The 20,973-nt window shown below is 39.1% G+C and overlaps 1 protein-coding gene across 3 annotated transcripts in view; it reads right to left on the bottom strand.

Annotated features, from left to right (window-relative positions):
* Positions 1–20,973, bottom strand: part of PTPRG (protein tyrosine phosphatase receptor type G) — a 720,636-nt gene that overhangs the window by 36,064 nt on the left and 663,599 nt on the right. For all 3 annotated transcript variants that reach the window (XM_033925773.1, XM_033925774.1, XM_033925772.1), the window contains 5 exons: positions 18,989–19,085; positions 15,907–15,989; positions 14,873–15,007; positions 5,863–5,997; positions 4,008–4,180 (listed from right to left, as the gene is read on the bottom strand). In XM_033925773.1, the coding sequence (XP_033781664.1) occupies positions 4,008–4,180; positions 5,863–5,997; positions 14,873–15,007; positions 15,907–15,989; positions 18,989–19,085 (623 nt within the window). The remainder of the gene's footprint in view (positions 1–4,007; positions 4,181–5,862; positions 5,998–14,872; positions 15,008–15,906; positions 15,990–18,988; positions 19,086–20,973) is intronic.

Genomic DNA, 20,973 nt, shown 5'->3' with positions numbered 1-20,973 from the left:
TAATGAGTCCCAATGGCACTGGTTCAAGTTTAACTCAATGCAGGCTTAAAAAATAAAAATGGGGTATAACAAAAAGATATCTAGGGTTTGTAGGATAAGCCATTATCACAGGCTCAAGAAATTTGACACAATATTGGACTATTACCACAAATTACACTGGCTACCCATTACCTCTCAAATCTCATTCAAAATATCCATAAACGTTACACCAACTCATCTGAGACTCTACTTCACATATTCTCTTGACGTTCCACTTCTTCTCAACCAGAATATCTAACATCTTGTAGATGATCCTCCCCTCACCTGAAGGAGCTAAATACAAATCGATATTCAGCTTTCTGCTTACTTATGGCGTCATCAAAATCTGGAACAATCTGCCAATAAACACAAGAACAGAATCTGCTACCTAAAATTCAGAAGAAAGCTGAAAACATTTCTATTCTAAGAAACCACCAGGACCGGTCGCATCCTCCTTCAACCCCTTACAAAACCACTAACCAGCTCAGCTCTACCAGCACCAATGATCAAAATTATAATCTTAATCACAACAAAAGACTCCACAGCTAAATCACCAGACCTCTAGCTCAACGGACAAGGCACTACACAAGGCATAATCACTCAAGACTACTTTGAAATGTTGACAGTTATATTGAATGCTGCACCACTTATGTAATGTATAACAGATTTGATTAAATATATTTTATTAAGGTTTTCAAAAATAACACAAAACAGCAACGTAATGTACAACAGAAATGAGAAGTTAGTACAATAGTTCAGCCCATTTCCACTCCCGTTCCCGTCTCCCCCCCCCCCAACAACAGGAAATCACTAAATACAATAGAATTATTCAAGTCCAGCGTGTCTTATACCAGTGGAGATCATACATTCAGTAAATGACTATGGGCTCTGGGTGTCAAAGTATTCCAGAATGGCTCCCAACGAGTACAATACGCTCGCCCCAGCGCTGTGTCCAGGGATGAAATGTGCAGGCATTCCATGGAGGCTTGTTGTAATATCAGAGTACGCCAATGTGCAAGTATAGGAGAGTCCGAAGAAATCCAACAGTGAAGTATCATTTTCTTCCCCAACAGCACCACACGATCCAGAAAACTCCGGAATCCCTTCGGGGATGATCTAGGAAGTGACTCCAAAGTAAACAACATGACCAGGCGAAACGTGTAATGATAGTGCCACCTCGCCATGATATGCTGATGTACATGTTGCCAAAACCTCTGCACCTCACGTAGGACCAAAACTGATGGCCAAGTGTAGCAGGAGAAAAATGACATTTAAGGTATCGGTCCGAGGGGCACAGTTTCGCCTGATACATGTAAGAGGGAGATCTGTAAAGTCGTAACAAAAATTTATAATTCATTTCAATCAGTGTCACTTGTGGTGTCAAACGTGCAACTCTATAAAGCCCTCGTTTAAGTACAAAGGAAGAGACCTCGCAAGACAAATCCATAGACCATTTAGTGGCATAAGAGTTGTAAGAAAGTTTACCCAGACCTCCTGAAGATGATGATGATGAAACCTCAGATGGATCGGTAACTGTGCAGCCAACTTAAAGCTTCAGAAATTAACTCCATGTGCCTATCTGTGAAACAGTCCTGAGGCAGGGAGCGGATATAAGAGGATAACTGAGTGTAAGAGTACCAATTTTGAGAAGTCCAGTCATGCTCCCTCTGAAGTACTTCCAAGGATTTCAAGGTTCCATTAGAATGGAACAGTTGAAAGATATAACGATTAGAGTCCATATGGAGGAGGATTCCGGAGACAATCTGGGGAGGAAGTCTCCACTGTCCAGCAAAGGCAAGTATGGTGTTACATGGTAAGAAATATGAAGGTGTTGACAAATAATCCTCCACAATCGTTGCAACAGCAATAAGAAAAGGTCCTGTGCTGATGATGTCTTCGGAGGCAAATATTTAGTATGGAGTAAGTAACTGAAGTGAAAAGGAGCACAAAGGGAGAGTTCCTGACTGGTAGCTGAAAAATGTCAAGTTCCCCAAAACCAGTCATTGAGGTGTCTCATCTGGCAAGCCTGAGACAACAGTCTAAGACTACACAAACCCAAGCCACCTCTGTCCTTTGGCCGGGCCATATGAGACAAAGACATAGCTTTTTTCCCATTCCACAAATACAGTTGTAAATTTTTCCCAACTTCCTTGTCATGTTTTGCAGATAACAGTATAGGTAGCATTTGAAATACATAAAGCCATTGAGGCACCAACACCATGTTATACAAAGCAATCTTCCCCATCAAGGACAGCGGGTGCACCCTCCAATTTTGCAATTTTTGCTTCGTGGCAATCAAAAGGGGGGTCTATATTTAAAGAGTACAGTTGGGAAATATCAGGAGAAATAAGGCTGCCCAAATAAGTCAAAGATCCCGGGGCCCAAATAAGAAGAAAGTCACCCCGCCAGACATTTGGGAACTCCGGAGATAAGGGCAATACTATCAATTTTTGTTTATTTAATACCAGGCCTGAGTACATTCATCCAGTAAGTCTAACGCTGGAGTAAGGGATCTCTGCGGGTCTCCTAAAATCAATAAGAGATCATCCGCAAAGGCCAGAACTCGCAACTGCGAAACACCCTCGGGTAGACCTTGTAACTCATCATTGAGTATAAGCGTGCATAAAAAGGGGTCCAAATAAAGGAGAAAGAGAAGAGATGATAATGGACTACCCTGTCTGGTACCTCTAGCTATCGGAAATGTAGATGTGCGAGTGCCATTTACCAAAATGCAAGTAGTAGGGTCTTTATATAGCAATCGGACCATCCCATAAAACCATCAAAGCCCATATAAGTATGCACCTGAAAAAAATATTTCCAATTTACTTGGTCGAAAGCCTTAGCTGCGTCCAGGCCAACCAAAATCTCTTTAATGTCAGTATCCTTCACTCTTTGCATAGCAGTTAATAATCTATGGACAGAGTGATGATGTTGTATGAAACCAACATGTTCCGGTACAATTTAGGTAATAATAATGCCAGCAGATTGGCCAAAATTTTGTCCAGGATCTCAATGTCCACATTAATAATAGAGATCGGGCGATAAGATTCAATATCCGCCTCCAGTTTTCCCTGTTTAGGTATTGTTATATGTGCATGATATGCTCCCGGGAGGAACCCACCCCTTTCCAGGTCCGCTGATACTATTGGGGGATTTAAATCAGGTATTTATACATCTGTGCAGATGTCCATACTAGGTGCAATTATAATCTAGGCACCTGCATTTGAGTGTCCCTAATACACGTAAATGTCCGGAATACTAGCGCTCAACTGTGTAAAGTGATAGCAGGGTACCTAAGAGCTACTCTGTATAAAAGAACGTAATTTACATAGTGCATATTTGCAAGGGCGAAATACACAGGGGCATAGCACAAGTGGGCTCCCAGTTGCACTTGTTACTTACTTTCAGTGAATTGCACTTTTAGTTACTTGTGCTTAAGCCAAATCTATGACTGCTAAAACTGAAAGGATGTAATTGTTAGACGTGAATTCTAAAAGGGAATGTTCGGTTGCTCTAGTAGTCTAGAATGGAAACTGGGCACTCAGGTTCCATTGCAGAACAGACTTCTGCTATGCATCTTCAACGCTCTAATTGGAAGCGATCAGTTACATGCCTTACTTAGAAAATATTTTTAGGTGGGGGGTCACTGGCACCTCTCCACCCCTCCCCACACACCACGCTCATGCCCTCTCTCCCCCCCAGTATCTCTTTAAAATCTTTGCTAGCTTGAGCAACTACTCTAGCCTGTTGCTTGTGCTAGCCTGGCTCCCTCTGAAATCACTTCCAGGTCATGGGGCCAGGAAGTGACATCAGAGGGAAAGCCAGTGTGAACAGCAGGCCAGAGAATCTGCTCATGCTGGCAAAGATTTAAAGAGGTATGGGGTGGGAAGGGAGAATGCAAGTGTGGTGTGGGACCTACCGTGCATTTTTGGAGTGCTCATATTTATATTTAGGTACTCAGTTATAAAATTGCCACCATTCTACCCTACCTGCAATGGATAACTACTGGTCCCATATCTGGCATTCTAGTTGCTGATGACCTCCTTACAAAGGTCAGTACTGGCAGGGCATACTCTGGCACACCCATATCAGGCCACTGCGTGTAGTGATACTGGATTACTGTCCTTTCATTCTGACGCCCTTTCGGATTTCCTTTCTGCCCCTACAAATGAAACAAAAACAGAAGTAAAATGAGTGGCACGGTTTGGAATTCTCTGTAATTTATAGTTTTGCAATGCTTAAATTATCGAACAGTTCCAAGAAATCAGACAGTAATCTAAATTCACAGGCATCAGGAATGATATTTTTTCTTACATCTCATGCAGTAGGCTTAATTTAGTTTATGGATTTATAGCTTGCCTAGAGTAGACCAAAGCAGATTATACATATACAGAAGTAAAATCATAGAAGATAACATAAAACAACACACTTCAAACTTAATTAAATGCCACATTTATCTTCAAACATCATTGCTACGTGATGCAAATTATATCACACTACTGTATTTATTGAGTCAATTTATAGCTTTTTACAGCTTCACTTCAGTCAGTCCACTGAATTTGTTTCTGAAGTGAGAAACAACAGCAGGATCTGGATAGGCCCTGCTGTCCGCCTGTATACTCACACCCACCCCCCATCATAACTTTCCCCCACCCATTTTTTCCACAAACAACTACAGTCTTTATGATGGTAAAAATTAGCTGCAGCTCAGTTTATTAATCCATAACACATAAAAACATATCTTAACTTCAATTAAAATCATAACCAAAAGAGCTCCTCCCAAGCTACCAAAAATACATAGTTTCACTGCCCTCGACCCCGCCACCATAGCAAGGGTCAGAGGAGTAGCATGTCCCTCATGCCCCTTTTATCCGGGTCACCTGACCCACCAGGCACAGTTCCCCGCCGGTCCTCTGCTCATCACCTGATGAGCCCCATGACCCAGTAGGAAATGGCTGCATGAGCTCCCGTAGTCTCGCGAGACTACAATGGGAACTCCCTGCAGCCACTTCCTATGAGTGATCTGCACGGGGCAGGAGGGTAGGAAGATCGCTCCTGCCCCGAAAACCCACTAGACCACCAGGTAAGCCTTAAAAATAGATCAAAAAATTAAATTCGGCCCCCCCCCCCATAAAAAAAAAATTTGCGAATAATCGAACATGCGGATGCTGAAACCATGCATTCGGAGGGAGAAGTGTATATGTTTTGAATCCTTCCATCCTTGCTCTTTCCCATTGATATTGCTTTTATAAGACATCCACATCGGCCATAGGTGTCAGCTTTGCAGGTGCTTGAGCGACCCCAGTATTAAACAAATTCCTTTCCTATGTTGAGTTTAGCACTACTGGCGTATTTCTCATTTTACCATTCTTTAATCGTCTTTCACTGAATTTATTTTTTCTTTTCAATGCCCTATTTTCAAATCTACACCATATCTTGAAGTCTTAGAAACTTGTCAACAGATAAAGGCCACATGGCCCATCCACAGCATCCATTATCTCCTCCTTTACTTAAGACATCCCACATGCCTGCCCCATGCTTTCTTGAACTCAAGCAGTCTTTGTTTCTAATACCTCTAACAGAAGACTATTCCAAGCATCTACCACCCTTTTTGTAAAAAAGTATTTCCTTAGATTACTCCTCAGCCTATCACCTCGTACCTTCATCCTATGCCCTCTCATTCTGAACTTCCTTACAAATGAAAGAGACTTGCGACTTATTCACAGTTATGGTTTACTTCAGGTCAGAGTGTTATATTGAATCATATAGTACAATAATCACAAAGTCCTAAACGTTTTCCTAAATGACAGTGCCTTCATTTAAAAGCAAAGGTTTATCTCGTACCTTTTTCGTTTTGGTGTTCCTAACTGTGAAACGGCGAACAGTATAGCATGCATGCACTTTTGTGCTCTTCAATGTGACAATGACATTTCCATATTCTTCACTGTTCTCTGTGGGCCAGTACTGATCGCATTTCCTCTGTAAAGACGACAAAAGTTGCCACAGCAAACCGATTATTAGGGAACAGAATAGTCCATCGACTTATTTGTCCTCTTTTACTCAAGCTACAAGCTTAACAATGGCTCTTTATTTTTCATTATTTGCACTGCAGGCTATTTGCAAAACACATGGGCACAAAAAGTATTGCTTTAAGACACAATAAAGAGAGGTTTTTGGAGTTGTACATTTCCCAATAGACAGTAAACATATAATAGTACCCATTGTGGAGGGGTCAAAATATAAGGTACTGTCTAAATCAGTGAATCGCAAACTGTGTGTCAAGGCAGATTCCATGTGTGCTGCGAGAAGCCGGCGAGGAGAGGCGCCAACTGACTGTATACATGGTGAGAGGCACGTCCTGTAGTCAGTCAGACGGCGCCTGCACCTCGCTGATGCTTCTGCTCCTTCTCCTCACCTCTCCTTCAGTAAAGGCATACCAACCTAAAAACTAAAAAATGTGTGTGAGAGGCTGAAATATGAAGATAAGAAGTGCAAAATTAAACAAAAACTATATAACGTTGAAACAATAAAACAGTATAAGAATAATAAAATATAATAAGAGCAACTTTAAAAAGGGAATTATCAGTCAATGGTCTGTGACAAAACATATCAGAAGATAAAGAACTACTTTAAAACAAACTTAAGAGAGCAGCTGATGGCATGCATAGCCAAATGAGACATGAGTATATGGCAGACATGAGTTTGGAGAATAGTTTTGAATGGGAAGAGAGGAAACACAAAGAAACATGAATATGAATAATTTAAAGTGGTATAAATTACTTAGTCAATAGAAATGCATGACAAAGATGGACAATTGATATAAAACAATGTAAACTTGAATCATAGTGTCAAAAAAACATCATGATACACAAATATATAGATAAATCTATCGATGTCAAAAAACTTCATCAGGTGTCACAAAGCTTAATCTATCGGTGCAAAAATAACTGCACAACATATCCTAAAACATACAATGTACATATATAAAAAGTTGTAAAGTGATGAACACTATATAGAAATCATATATATATATATAGTTTATGTATGGATATATCAAAGCAAACTTGATAAAAGTACATATTGTACAAATTGTATCAATAAAAATATTCTATAATGATGAGTCAGACATTAATAAAAACAGTATACACATAATGAAATGCATGATGAGATGATGAAAAAAGTATACACATGATGGATTACATAATAATGAGATGATAAAAAGATGAAAAAATGAGATAATGAAAAAAATGACACTTCATACATAAAAACAAATACATATTATGAAATATATAAAAATAAGACATTGATACAAAATAATATACCCATCATTGAATACATATATAAAATGATAAAATAATAACTATGCCTGCATTTTAATAAATATATAAAATATTAAATTGAAAAATTTTATTAATAACAATAACACGATGCATGTAAACTTAAAGACTATGGGGTCCTCTTATCAAGCCGCGCTAGCAGGCTTAGCGCGTCGGACATTTCATCACGTGCTGACCCCTGCGGCCGGCTAAAACACTAACGCCTGCTCAATGCAGGCGTTAGCGGGTAGCACTGCAGGCGGTTTTAACGTGTGTTATTATGCGCGTTAAACCCCTACTGCAGCTTGATAAAAGGATCCCTATATCTAAAAGATAAAGAGAGGAGCAACATCCAAGCATGGAGAACCATTGTAGCTCCTTTTCAACCTAACCCTGTAAACCGTGCCGAGCTCTACGCTTGTGGAGATGGCGTGGTATACAAACCTAAGGTTTAGTTTAGTTTAATCAATGTCAAGATTAAGTTCTGCGGGGTGATGGTATTCATTTCAAATATGCCCCTCTGTCCGCTTGTAATAAAATATGGTCTATAACTCCACCTCTCCATCTAAGTTTAAAAGTCTTAAAAACGAAAAAAAATGGAGATCATTAATAGTGTGGCAAAATTCTTTCAAATGTACCACTAATGGAGCTGTTTTAACTTCTCTAAGGATGCAGCTTCTATGTTCTATAATCCTGGTTTTGATTTTCTTCTTTGTTTTCCCGACATAAAGAAGTTTGCAGGGACAAACTATGATGTATAGAACGTGTTCTATATTACAGTCACTGTTGAAATTGAGCTTGTATCTCATGCCAGTCTTTGGATGTACAAAAGTTGTAGGCTAATGGTATGTCTACAGACTGAACAGCTAGAGCAAGGTTTGATGTCCAGTATGGTTGCCTTGAGTACTAGTATTATGAGGAAGGGCAGACGGTACTAATTTATCTCTGAAATTGGAATTCCTGGTCAGTGCTATAGTTGGTTTTGTATTTCTAAAACATTTATGCAATTCTAAAATCCGCCAGTTGTTCATGATGATACGCTTTACATCACCGGAAAGACGTGAATGTCTTAAGACACAAGTAAAGTCTGGTGATTTACGGTCTCTTTTCCGGTATTACGAAGATCTTCTCTATGTAATAGTTTAGACCGAGTGTATCCACTAAAAATGTCTTCCAAAGGATATCCTCTAATGGCAAATCTATGGGCCATGGAGGGAGCCTGCCTTTCAAATTCCTTAGGTGTCGAACATAATCTCTTCAATCGTAATTCCAAGGCCCGAAACTAATTATACTTTCCACCTTGAATCTCATGTACTGACATAATGTATCTTTATTGTAACCCACTTGCATCCCATGTACTGACAAAATATATCTTTACTGTAACCCACTTGTATCCCATGTACTGACAAAATGAATCTTTAATGTAAGCCACTTGCATCCCATATAATGACTAAACATATCTTTATTGTAAACCGTTTCTATCCCATGTACTATCAAATGTATCTTTATTGTAAACCGCTGCGAACTTCACGGTATAGCGGTATATAAGAAATAAATTATTATTATTATTCTTAAGAGATTTTTGATGGAAGCTAGTGTGGTGCAAATAATTGTTCTTATCCGTAGGTTTTTTATAAATAGTATTTTGAAAGCTGTATTGATCCTTGGAGATCATGATATCTAAAAATGTGATATGATTATCATTATGATCCATTTTGAACTTAAGATTCCTATCACAGGAATTCAACCAATCAAGAAAATAATATAGCTTGGTAATACTGCCTTTCCATAAAATAAATACATCATTCTATATAACGTTTATATTACCTAATTTCTTCTTGATATTAATGTGTGCTTAAGAATTTCTTTTCAAATTCGGATACATACAAATTAGCAATGTCTGGGGCCATAGAAGCTCCCATGGCGTTCCCTTAATCTGTAAAAAGAACTTGTCTTGGAAACAAAAATAATTTTTTGTGAGTGCCAAAGTGGCAATTGTGATGATGAATCTATTTGGTATCCTATCATATGCATTCCTATCTCGCAGCGTGTTCTCAATGACTCGTATAGCCTCCATTTGTGGGATGTTGGTATAAAGTGATTCGATGTCCAAAGTTACCAAAATCAAGTCATCTAAATCTCCATCAAACTCATCCAGAATATTGATAATATGCGCTGAGTCATGTACATAGGAGGGTATAAGTAGGACATATGGGCGTAAGAAGAAGTCAGTGAAATCTGATAAGGGTTCTAAAATGGATCCATTGGCCAAAATGATGGGTCTTCCTGGTGGGTTTGTGATTGATTTATGAATCTTAGGTAAAATGTATATGGTGGGAATTACTGGATTTTCATTTAAGAGAAAAAGTTTTTCTTTTAATGTGATATAACCTGCATGGAAAGTGGTGTCCACTAATTTTTTAATCTCTTCTAATAAGCCTGGCATGGGGTCCCGATCTAAAGACATATAGAAAGTTACATCATTAATCTGTCTAAGAATCTCTTGTATATATTTATCCCCGTCCATAACGATGATACCTCCACCTTTATCTGCGGGCTTGATCACTATACTTTGGTTTATTCTAAGATCATTAACTGCTTTTACTTCAAGTGGACTAAGATTCTGTTGGTATTTAATATATTTCTTCTTCCTCTCCATTTTTTCTATGTCCCTGAGAACGCATTCATAGAAAGTAATAATAGTAGGGTCACATTGGTCCGGTGGAATTGATTTTGATGAATATGTAATTTCCGTTTGAATTTAAAAAGGTCAACCCTAGTTTGATATGAGTCATAATGAGTAGTGGGAACGAATGACAGACCTTTCTGGAGCACATTGAGTTTTATATCTGACAGTTCAAAGGAGGAAAGGTTGATGACTGGAATGTCATTCACTAATTCTTCTGATTGTATGTGGGGCATCTCCTGCCCCTGTAAGGGCCTCTGTATGTATCTATCCCCCTCCGAGTTCCTCTTTAGATGCCTCTGTGACCATACATGCCCCTCTGTATCGAGCGTGGACGTGTCGTTGGGTTGGTTACATTCTAAAGTAGATCTAAAAAATGGTTATGGTCATTGTCAATTGGTCTGTCATTTGGAGGACTAGAAACAATAGATGTATTCGTAGGATGGGGGCTAGTAAGGGGAGAAGCATACTGCTCTCTTGAACAGCTTCAAATTTGTCTACGTCCTTGGTAGAGAATGACACGGGGAAAATTTCTGTCCTCGTCACTGCCCCGTCCCCGGACCACCATCCTCTTCACCGCCCCATCCCCTTTACCGCCCTGACCCCATCTCTGCCGTCCCCTTCACCGCCCTGTCACCGTCTTCAGTGTCTTCTCCTCTCCAACCCCCCACCCCCAGCACCCTTCACGCGGTCCAGCAGCTCCCTCCCGCCGGCCAGCCGTGCATCTTTCTCTCTCTCTCCCTCCCTCTTACCTTCTCTTGTGGCAAATCTGGCAATTTGTATAAGGCTATGCGCTGTATTACAGCCGAAGCCTTGAAGTCTCGTCTGGTTGCCTGCTAGAAAAGTCGGAAACAGGAAGTTGCGTCAGAGGAGATTTTTCCAACAGGTAACGCGACGCAACTTCAAAGCTCCAATACAGCTGTAATACAGCTCATAGCCTTATAGAAATCGCCAGTTTCAACAAGAAAAGGTAAGGGAAAAGGAGGGAGATCCATGGCCAGCGGGAGAGAGGGAGCTGCCGGATCGAACGCTCGTTCACCGCACGTGCTAACCATTCACCGCTCCACGGGGTGGTGAATGGCCTTGTCCCTGATCTCGCGGTGACCTTTTTTTTTGGTCACCTTTTTGGCGGATTACCCGCGGCTAGCCGCGGGTAACAACCACCATGTCATTCTCTAGTCCTCGGTTTGATATATTGGTCCTCTGTGGTATGTAAGCATGGTTATTATTTCTATATGGATGACTCTGTATTCTATTATGCCTTGATGTTGATCTATATAATTATCTTTTTTTCAAACCCAAAATTCATTAAAAAAAAAAATGCTTCCATAGCTTTTCAGTGTTTTGGTTACTCTGGCATGTTAGTTGGACCGAGCTTTGTTTTATCCCAGAACTGTCATCTGTGAACATATACGCCACAGTGACCCCTGATGTAGGCGTTCCTCAAACGCCGAAACACAGTGCTCTGTCGGCTCCACAGCTTCTGCTTGTGAACTTTAATGAAATATACAAGTTGGTTTTAAATCAGTGTTCTTCAGTGGAGTGTTCATTGTCCTGTCTTGTATATCGTTATAATCATCTATGTCCACCACCCCCTACCATACCAATTAATTATTTTATTTAAATTTTATTAGCTGTTATTGTCATTAAGTTCTATTGCTATATAATTTATAAAGAATTGATTAAAATAGTCAATTTATTTTCAAGTACTTAATCTTATTAATTCATTTTAATATCCTAAATTTATATTCTATTGGAATTTGATAATTAGATAGACAATAGAAAAGCATGTGAAGAGCATAAAGTACATGTGCCTAGGGAAACTTAAAAAAATAATTTAATTAATTAGTTATTTTGTTTAGATTTTTGAACCTATTATTGTCACTAATCTTTGTTGCTATATACTCTATGAAAGATGAAATAATCAATTTATTTTCGAATGCTTCAACTTATTAGTTCATTTTAGTGTCCTAAATTCAGTTATTGAATTATAAATATAATAATTTAATAAACATAAAGAAACATGTAGAAAGCTTAAAGTGCATGTGTCTAAAATATCTTTAAAATATAAATAGATCGTATTCAAAGAGGCAACACTTTGAATATGATCTATTTATATTTTAAAGATATTTTAGACACATGCACTTTAAGCTTTCTACATGTTTCTTTATGTTTATTAAATTATTATATTTATAATTCAATAACTATGAATTTAGGACATTAAAATGAACTAATAAGTTGACGCATTCGAAAATAAATTGATTATTTCATCTTTCATACAGTATATAGCAACAAAGCTTAGCGACAATAATAGTTCAAAAATCTAAACAAAATAACTAATTAATTAATTCAATTATTTTTTTTAAGTTTTCTTAGCACATGCACTTTATGCTCTTCACATTCTTTCCTATTCTCTAATTATCAAATTCCAATAGTATATAAATTTAGGATATTAAAATGAATTAATAAGATTAAGTACTTGAAAATAAATTAACTATTTTAATCAATTCTTTATAAAGTATATAGCAATAGAATTTAGTGACAATAACAGCTAATAAAATTTAAATAAAATAATCAATTGGTATGGTAGGGGGTGGTAGATATAGATGATTATAACGATATGCAAGACAGGAACCTGGAATGGTATATATCTTAAGAGTTCCCAAAAACTGACGTCTGTATAATTCTATGATATGCCTACCACTGCTTTTATATACTCAATAAGGAACTTAATTAACATTGGTTCTAAAGTAGATATATTAATGTTGAACATACATTATGAATTCATTTATCTAATATATGATTCATTAGATGCTACAATGGCTATTATCAGTTAAAAATTTCATTGAAACTCATTACTTTATTGTATTGTTTATTAGATTATCTTCCCTCTCTCTCTTGTCACACTCCTTGGGTTTTGGTCAGGTACTAGTGACCTGGATTGACCACTGTGAGAATAGGCTACTGGGCTTGATGATACTTAGCTTACGGAAGAACTTAATACCTCCTATTTAGGAAGGAATAAGTAATCCAGCAATATCTGTGAGCTAGTTAGCATGTGTTAAGTGCAGTGCATTCAGTGCCAAACGCTCTCTATGCCCTGCCAAGTTACACCCTTCCAAAAATGGCATTGATGCATGATTTACCACGTCTAATAAATAAACTGAGTGCCCTTAGGATGGGTCCTAAAGTGACGGGATGGGTGAAGAACTGTTGAGTGGAAGGCGACAGAGGGTAGTGATCAAAGGAGATCGCTCTGAGGAAAGGGATGTTACCAGTGGTGTGCCTCAAGGTTCTGTTTTTGGGCTTGTTGGAGAAACTGGGACTTTATTCCCTGGAGAAGAGGAGACTTAGAGGAGATATGATAAAGACTTACAAGATCATGAAGGGCATAGAGAAAGTGGAGAGGGACAGATTCTTCAAACTTTCAACAAATAAAATAACAAGAGGGCATTCGGAAAAGTTGAAAGGGGACAGATTCAAAACAAATGCTAGGAAGATTTTCCTCACCCAACGTATGGTGGACACCTGGAATGTGCTTCCAGAGGGTGTGATAGGACAGAGTACGTTATTGGGGGTTCAAGAAAGGATTTGACAATTTTCTGTTGGAAAAGGGGATAGAGGGGTATAGATAGAGGATTACTGCACAGGTTCTGGACCTGTTGGGCCGCTGCGTGAGTGGACTTCTGAGCACGAAGAACCTCAGGTCTGACCCAGCGGAGGCACTGCTTATGTTCTTATGATATTGCTAAATGGTTGTCGGGCAAGATTTGCCTCTTTGCAGATGATACCAAAATCTGCAATAGAGTAAACACACTGGATGGTGTGAACAACAAAGAAAGATGTGGCGAAGCTTGAAGAATGGTCTGAGATTTGGCAGCTAAAATTGAGCGCTAAGAAATGTAAGGTCATGCATTTGGGCTGCAAAATCCAGAGGGAATGGCACAGTTTAGGGGGTGAAGAACTTATGTGCATGACGAAGAGCGGAACTTGAGTGTGATTGTATGTGATGATCTTAAGGTGGCAAAACTGGTTGAAAAAGTGATGACGAAAGCTAGAAGGATGCTAGGTTGCATAGGGAGAGGTATGGCCAATAGGAAAAAGAAGGTATTGATGCCTCTGTTTAAGACTCTGGTGAGACCTCATTTAGAATATTGTGTACAATTCTGGAGGCTGCACCTTCAAAAAGAAATAAAAAAGATGGAGTCAGTCCAGAGGAAGGCTACTAAAATGATGTGTGATCTTCATGATAAGGCATATGGGGACACTTAAAGATCTCAATCTGTATACTCTGGAGGAAAGGCGGGAGAGGGGAGATATGATAGAGGCGTTTAAATACCTACATGATGTAAATACGCATGAGTCGAGTCACAAGAACATAAGCCGTGCCTCTGCTGGGTCAGACCAGAGGTCCATCATGCCCAGCAGTTTGCTCATCGGCGGCCCATCAGGTCCAGGACCTGTATTGTAACCCTCTATCTATACCCTTCATTTGAAAGGAAACTCTGCAGTGAGAGGGCATAGGATGAAGCTAAGAGGTGATAGGTTCTGGAGTAATCTGAGGAAATACTTTTTTATGGAAAGAGTGGTAGATGTGTGGAACAGACTCCTGGAAGAGGTGGTGGAAACTGAGACTGTGTCTGATTTCAAGAGGGCCTGGGATAGGCACATGGGATCTCTCAGAGACAGAGAGAGAGAGAGATAATAGCTACTGTGGATGGGCAGACTAGATGGGACATTTGACCTTTATCTGTCATCATGTTTCTATGTTTGAAAAGGGAAAATACACATTGTCTTTGAGTACTGTGGGTTCACATACCCCACTACAGTAGAAACTCTGAAAGACACTTACTCTTCCTTTTTCCACAAGGTTTGTGATCATGATAATGACTCCGGTATTTTGCTCCCAGATCATTCTCCAAAAGTCTTCAAATGTAGATTTTAAAGGTCCTTGGGTGGCAATATAGGCCTTTGCTTTGTTATAACCCTTGAAAGGCAAAATAATAGAAATAAAAAAATTAAACAATTTCATGGAAAACATTCATAAACTAAAGGGGCATATGGGTAATTTATCAGGTACAAATTTATAAGCAGGCTTAAGCTGTATTGGTCCTGAAAAAGACATTTAAAGCAACATAAGCATTACCGAAAGATAATACTGTATATGAAACTTTTGAGCACACATGGCCAGCCTGAGAAGTGGCCTACAAAGTCTCAAAAGCTCATGGTGGGAAAACTCTTGTCTCGGTTTCATAAAGAGGTGATACAATCTAGAAAGAATTCAGAGAACAAAGCAGAAAATTCCATGTATAGCATAAAAAAATCTGAGTTCTCAAACTGAACACATTGGATTTAATATTTTCTCCATCATACCAAAGTATTCCACTGTAATCATAATTAACCCATTATTTGGCATTGTTGCTTAGAAGCAATATGTGTCTTCTATGGCACTGTTGCTCTCGTTCAACATCAAGTTACGTAAAGCAACCATTTCACCATTTGCCAATTAAAGGGTTAACAAAATCTCCTATACCTTGAATGTAAAGTAATTTTGCTTGAACCCCATGGCGAAAGATAAGTTGCAAGTGAAGGTTTTGACTGCAGATATATAAGCAACATCCAGACAGCAGAAGGAGCTCATGGATACATGTGTATTGTTATTTGAATAGGTTTATTGCCTATGTTTGGCTTATTCATACTGCACACCACCTTAGTTAAATTCCTTCAAAGAGGTGATAATCTTGTTCTTTGTTTGTATGAAAATTTCCTAATAAATCTTAAATCAGTCAATAAATATGTCCTAGCAGATTGGCTTGTGTTCCGTTATTATCCTTATCATGTAAAAGGTTAAGAAGGAAGGGGGGGGGGGGAGATAGACATACATACATCAACATAATTTGCATTAATGTAGTCACTGTGCTTTGAATCCTTTCCTGGTAATGCCCGAAGTTTCACTCTACTGTGATCATCTACGGATTATAGAAGGAAAAAAAAATACGGCATGATGAGATCAGGATAATAGCTATGCAAAACAGTTTTTCTACTCTTCATAGCATGAATAAAGTCAATGGGGCCAATTTATTAACCCCCCTCTTTTACAAAGGTGCGCTAAGCTTTTTAGCGCGCGCTAAATGCTAACGTGTGCATTTTATCCTATGGACATGTTAGTGGTTAGCGCACATTTTAGCATGTGCTAAATCCGCGCTAAGATACTTAGCGTGCCTTTGTAAAAGAGGGCCTAAGTGGGCACCCTATTGCCATGGAACGAAAGCCTCCACTACCATAAAATATTAGCATAATTCAGCATTAGCACGCTATACCATCCACCTGGTATAACTGTTGATGCCTAAATGTGGCAAGTATCCAGCTAACTTGTAGGAATTCTGTAGGGTACATATGTAATTAATAGCCCCACCCATGCCTCCTGCATTTGCATTTAGGCATGATCTCCCAAATTTATAAATGACACTTAAACTTACGTGCAAAGTTATAGGACAGGGCCAGTTATGTGCATAACTAATTGACAAACTGATCTAGCAAATAACTGGTGATTAACTACCAATGTTTGGCATTATTCTGTAACCAGCGGGGGTGATCATGTGGGAGGGGCATAGGCTTGTGCATGCTATACAGAATAGTTGCATTTAGCTGCTGCCATTTATGCCAGCTATAGACATGGCGTACGTAGTTGTGCCTAAAGTTAACTGCAGAGTTACGCTAGTATCCTAGACCAGATTTGGCGTACAACCCTGCCGTTACACACTACTAGTGTAGTGCCCAGTTTTTTTGTGCCTATCTTCTACCACCACGTCCAGAAATGCCACCTATGCCTGAGTTGGGGAAGCAGAACCCAAGGCCTTACATGATAGCGCTTAGTCTCTTTGCTGCCACTGAAACACATAGGTGTTCAGCTACTGTATATACCTAAATACAAACCCATCCAAAAATAAATCGAGATACCATTTTCCCTTAAAAAGGGGGCAAGCAAGGCAACTCAAATATAAACCAAGGGCTTTTATACCTCCATTCCTCCCCTTACATTAGGCCTGTTTATAAATTCCCTATGATGTCAGGCATTCCTAACACCCTCTCTCCCAGTGGTGTCCCCCCTCTTCCTTATCTGGCCCTCATCCCCCCCACTGGCAGAGTTCTCCAGCCATCAGCGCCCCCCCATGAACCAGTAACAGACTTCCCCACCTCCCCCCCCCCCAAACCAGCAGTGTTCCCTTCCTTCCCTCCTTCTGAACATGATTAACCCCCCTCCTGGACCCTGCTGTGGTTCCCCTGTGGTATAGCAGCGCTTTGGGGCAGGTGTGATTCCCACTCGCTCCTGCCCATGTTCTCTCCATGGTGAAAATGGCTGCCGAAACTGCCTAAATTTAAGTTGTGTGCATATTCTATAAACCACGTCAAACTCCAGACTCTGTTTGTAGAACAGTGCTAAGTATGGATTTTTTTGGCACTTATTTTTTAGGCTACATAAATGGAATTCCTCCCCCCCAATATGTGTGAATTGTTATTTACCCAATTTTGTGTGACATCATTTGAAGTCTAATGGCTGCTTTCTAACCTATCAGATCTCTCAGAGAACTGTTTGTGCAGCAAAGAGTAGATAATTCCTGACTGCTACAGTTGTCTGGGTAGGTAGAACTGACATTTCGGTCATCATGGTCAAGAAAGCCACAGTATGATGGCTGAAATGTCTGAAATCCAAAGGCACAACAGTGGAAAAAACCAAAATGTATCCAGATGAAACCAGGAGTCCAAAATAAATTATTTAGGTCCTGTTTTACTAAGCCGTGGTAGAGGTTTCTACTGTGATCCAGAGCACTAACTAAATGCTCCAACGCTCTTCGGATCAGTGTTGGAGCATTTAGCTCTACGGGCCACAGTAGAAACCTCTACCACACCTACCCCCTCTTTTACAAAGTTGCACTAAGCTTTTTAGCGTGCACTAAACATGCACTAAATGCTAACGCGTGCATGTTATCCTATGGATCTGTTAGCGCACACGTTGATTTATTGCGTGCTAAATCCATGCTAAAACACTTAGCGTGACTTTGTAAAAGAGGGCCTAAGTTAAAAAAAAAAAAAAAAAAAAAAAAAAGGTGTGTGTGTGTGTGTGTGTGGGGGGGGGGGTTATTGAGTATAAAAATATATATAGGCAGCAAAGTCCAGACGCCAAAAGGTATATACAGGACCCAATATGGTCTGTGTTTTGGCAGCTTGTGCCTTCTTCAGGAGTCCTTGTGTTTATATTATGTCTCGTTTACCATATGAGTATCAAATCACAAAAAAAATGTGTATAAAAACACATCTCACATGCAGCAAAGCTAGAAACTGGCACACAAAACAGTGTCGCACATACCAACACATGGCAAGGTATGACAAGACTCAGATGACTGCAATAATCATTCAGCCAGGTGAGGAAATCTAAGAGAACATGGATAATTCCTGATCTATGGGATGCTAAAAAAGATGGAAGAAACCTTTTTATTATAAAAATGTTTCTTTTTTCCCCTTTTATTGTCTTTATAGTACCATATAGTGTGTATGTATACAGTATATATATGTATATATATATACATACACACACACATACAAACTCTTCCCTTGCATTTGGAAGAAACTCTTTATAGGGTGCCATAAATGAATAAAAATGTCAATCAGTTATTTTTATGATGACCTGATATATCATCTAGAAAAGTCCACATGCAGTAAAATATTTCCAAGCAATGTTCCAAGAGCTTACTTTTTTGTGTGCCATCTTTAAACTTTTTAAAAAAAATGGTGCCACTCATTTGTGCAGCAGGATATCTTCCCTTTGGGTTTTTATTTTTTTTTTTTTGGGGGGGGGGGGGTTTGCTCTACTTAAAAACATTCATAGAGATTTGGCTTTGCTACCTATACACTGATACAATACTTTGAAAATGGAGTTTCAGAGATAGTATATAACATGTTTACATACAGGCTACAATGTTGATGTATCTGTTTTTGTGCTTGTTATCTGGATGATTGGAATGTTCTGCCGTGATGTTCATATCGGCTGTACAGCGCTGTACTTCCTGCAAATGGAGATAACACAAACAAATTACTTACTGATGCTGATGACTAGGCAAAAAGGTAGCTTTTCTAAAGTTATCTTATATTACGTTACATTAGTGATTTCTATTCCACCTTTACCTTGCGGTTCAAGGCGGATTACATAAGAATTGCTATGATCTTAAGAAGTACATATTGAAGAGATATGAAGAAGTATTTAGGAATAGATTGAACATTATCTAAATTGCTAAGGGGTAGTTGGTAATGTGGGTGGGATTTAGAACATTATTGGTTGTGTTATATTGGTTTTATGTATTTTTTGAACAGTAGTGTTTTTGTTGGTTTTTTTTTATTTTTTAAGGTTTTCTAGTCTGTGGTCAAAGTCAGCAGGTTGGTGAGTTGTAGGTCCAGTTTCGCTGCTCTGGTGACCAGTAGGTAGTCATACATTTTTCTTCGTTTTACATTTTTGGTTGGTGGGTGTGCAAATATTGTGTGGGTTCTTTTATGTCTGTTTGAGGTGGAATGAATTAGTTGATTGTTCCAATAGGTAGGGTTGTTTCCGTTTATAGCTTTGAATAGTAGGCAATGAAATTTGAAGTGTACTCTGGCTTGTATTGGGAGCCAGTGTGAGTCGTGCTATGCCTCTGTGATGGGGTCGTATTTTCTCAACAAATAGGTTTTGCTGTTTTCAAGGAGGATGAAGTTTGTTTTGTCCGATGAAGATATATTGCAACACGCCATATGTAAACCTTATATTGTAACACTGTGAATGTAAACTGTAACCCATTCTGAGCTCTTTGGGGGGGGGGGGGAAGGGATATAAATCTAAATAAATAAAATAAACAATAAGTTTACAAAAATTATAAAACATTTTATTTGCTTTATAAACTTTTAGGGAGAAATTCTGTAAGAGAAGCTCATAAGTGAAAAAAATAAATTGTATAATAAGAGTCTATCTTCTTAGGTGCGATTCTACAAAAGATATGTGCTTATCGTATTGCACCTAATGGCGTATAACTCCAAAAAGGACGTTTATGGGCGGAGAAGGGTTTAGCTGCTGCTAGGCGCAATGCTCTAAAGGACTTAGGCACGTATAATGTAGGCCTTTAAAACTCTGGCGTACAAAGCTTCTAAGTTTTGAGTTAGGTGCGATTCTGTAATAGGCGCCTTGACAATAGGCACCTTTATTATAGGAGCCAATTTCCTCCCTTAGCGGCCCTTTTCCCAAGTTGCGCTAAAAGGAGGCCTGTGCAGCTCTCCTGTGTGTTTTTAGGCTTTTAGAGGTCCTTTTATTAAGGTGTGCTAACCAATTTAGTGCACGCTAAAGATTAGCGTATGCTAAGGCATCCATTATATTCTATGGGCGCCTTAGCATTTAGCGTGTTCTAAATCAGTTAGCGCGCCTTAATAAAAGGACCCCTTAATGCGGCAGTAAAATAGCCCCATTTTCTATTATTCCATTAATTTCCCTTTTAGTGTGTGTGTATGAACCAGTTGTTTTCTAGGCAGTGAAGGGCTCATGTGCTAATTGGTTAGTATGTGGCGATATAGCTGCGCTAACTTATTAGCACAGAACATGCCTACTCTCCACCCCCAGACAAGCCCCAGTACTAAAAAATAAATTCTAGTTTTTTGAATGCATGGGTAGTGCACGCCGATTCCAAAATTACTGCGGAATGCTTGAGTGCATCCCGCGCTAGTACTTTTCAACCTGCGGTAGCCAAGCATTAGTAAAAGGGCCACTCAGTAGCCTCCCTCAGAGGCATCTGAGAGCAAGGTTACTGCAATATAAACCTCAGTCAATCTTTCCCAAACTCAAATTCTGGAAATTTCACAAAAGGAATAAAGTTTTTCATGATATTCATGAAGAACATTCCTGAGGTACGATTTGGTCTAAGAACCACATTAATT

This window comes from Geotrypetes seraphini, chromosome 17 (genome assembly GCF_902459505.1).
Source record: "Geotrypetes seraphini chromosome 17, aGeoSer1.1, whole genome shotgun sequence".
Taxonomy (NCBI): domain Eukaryota; kingdom Metazoa; phylum Chordata; class Amphibia; order Gymnophiona; family Dermophiidae; genus Geotrypetes; species Geotrypetes seraphini.
Note: the sequence above shows the minus strand (reverse complement) of the source record. Positions and strands in the feature narration are given on the sequence as shown.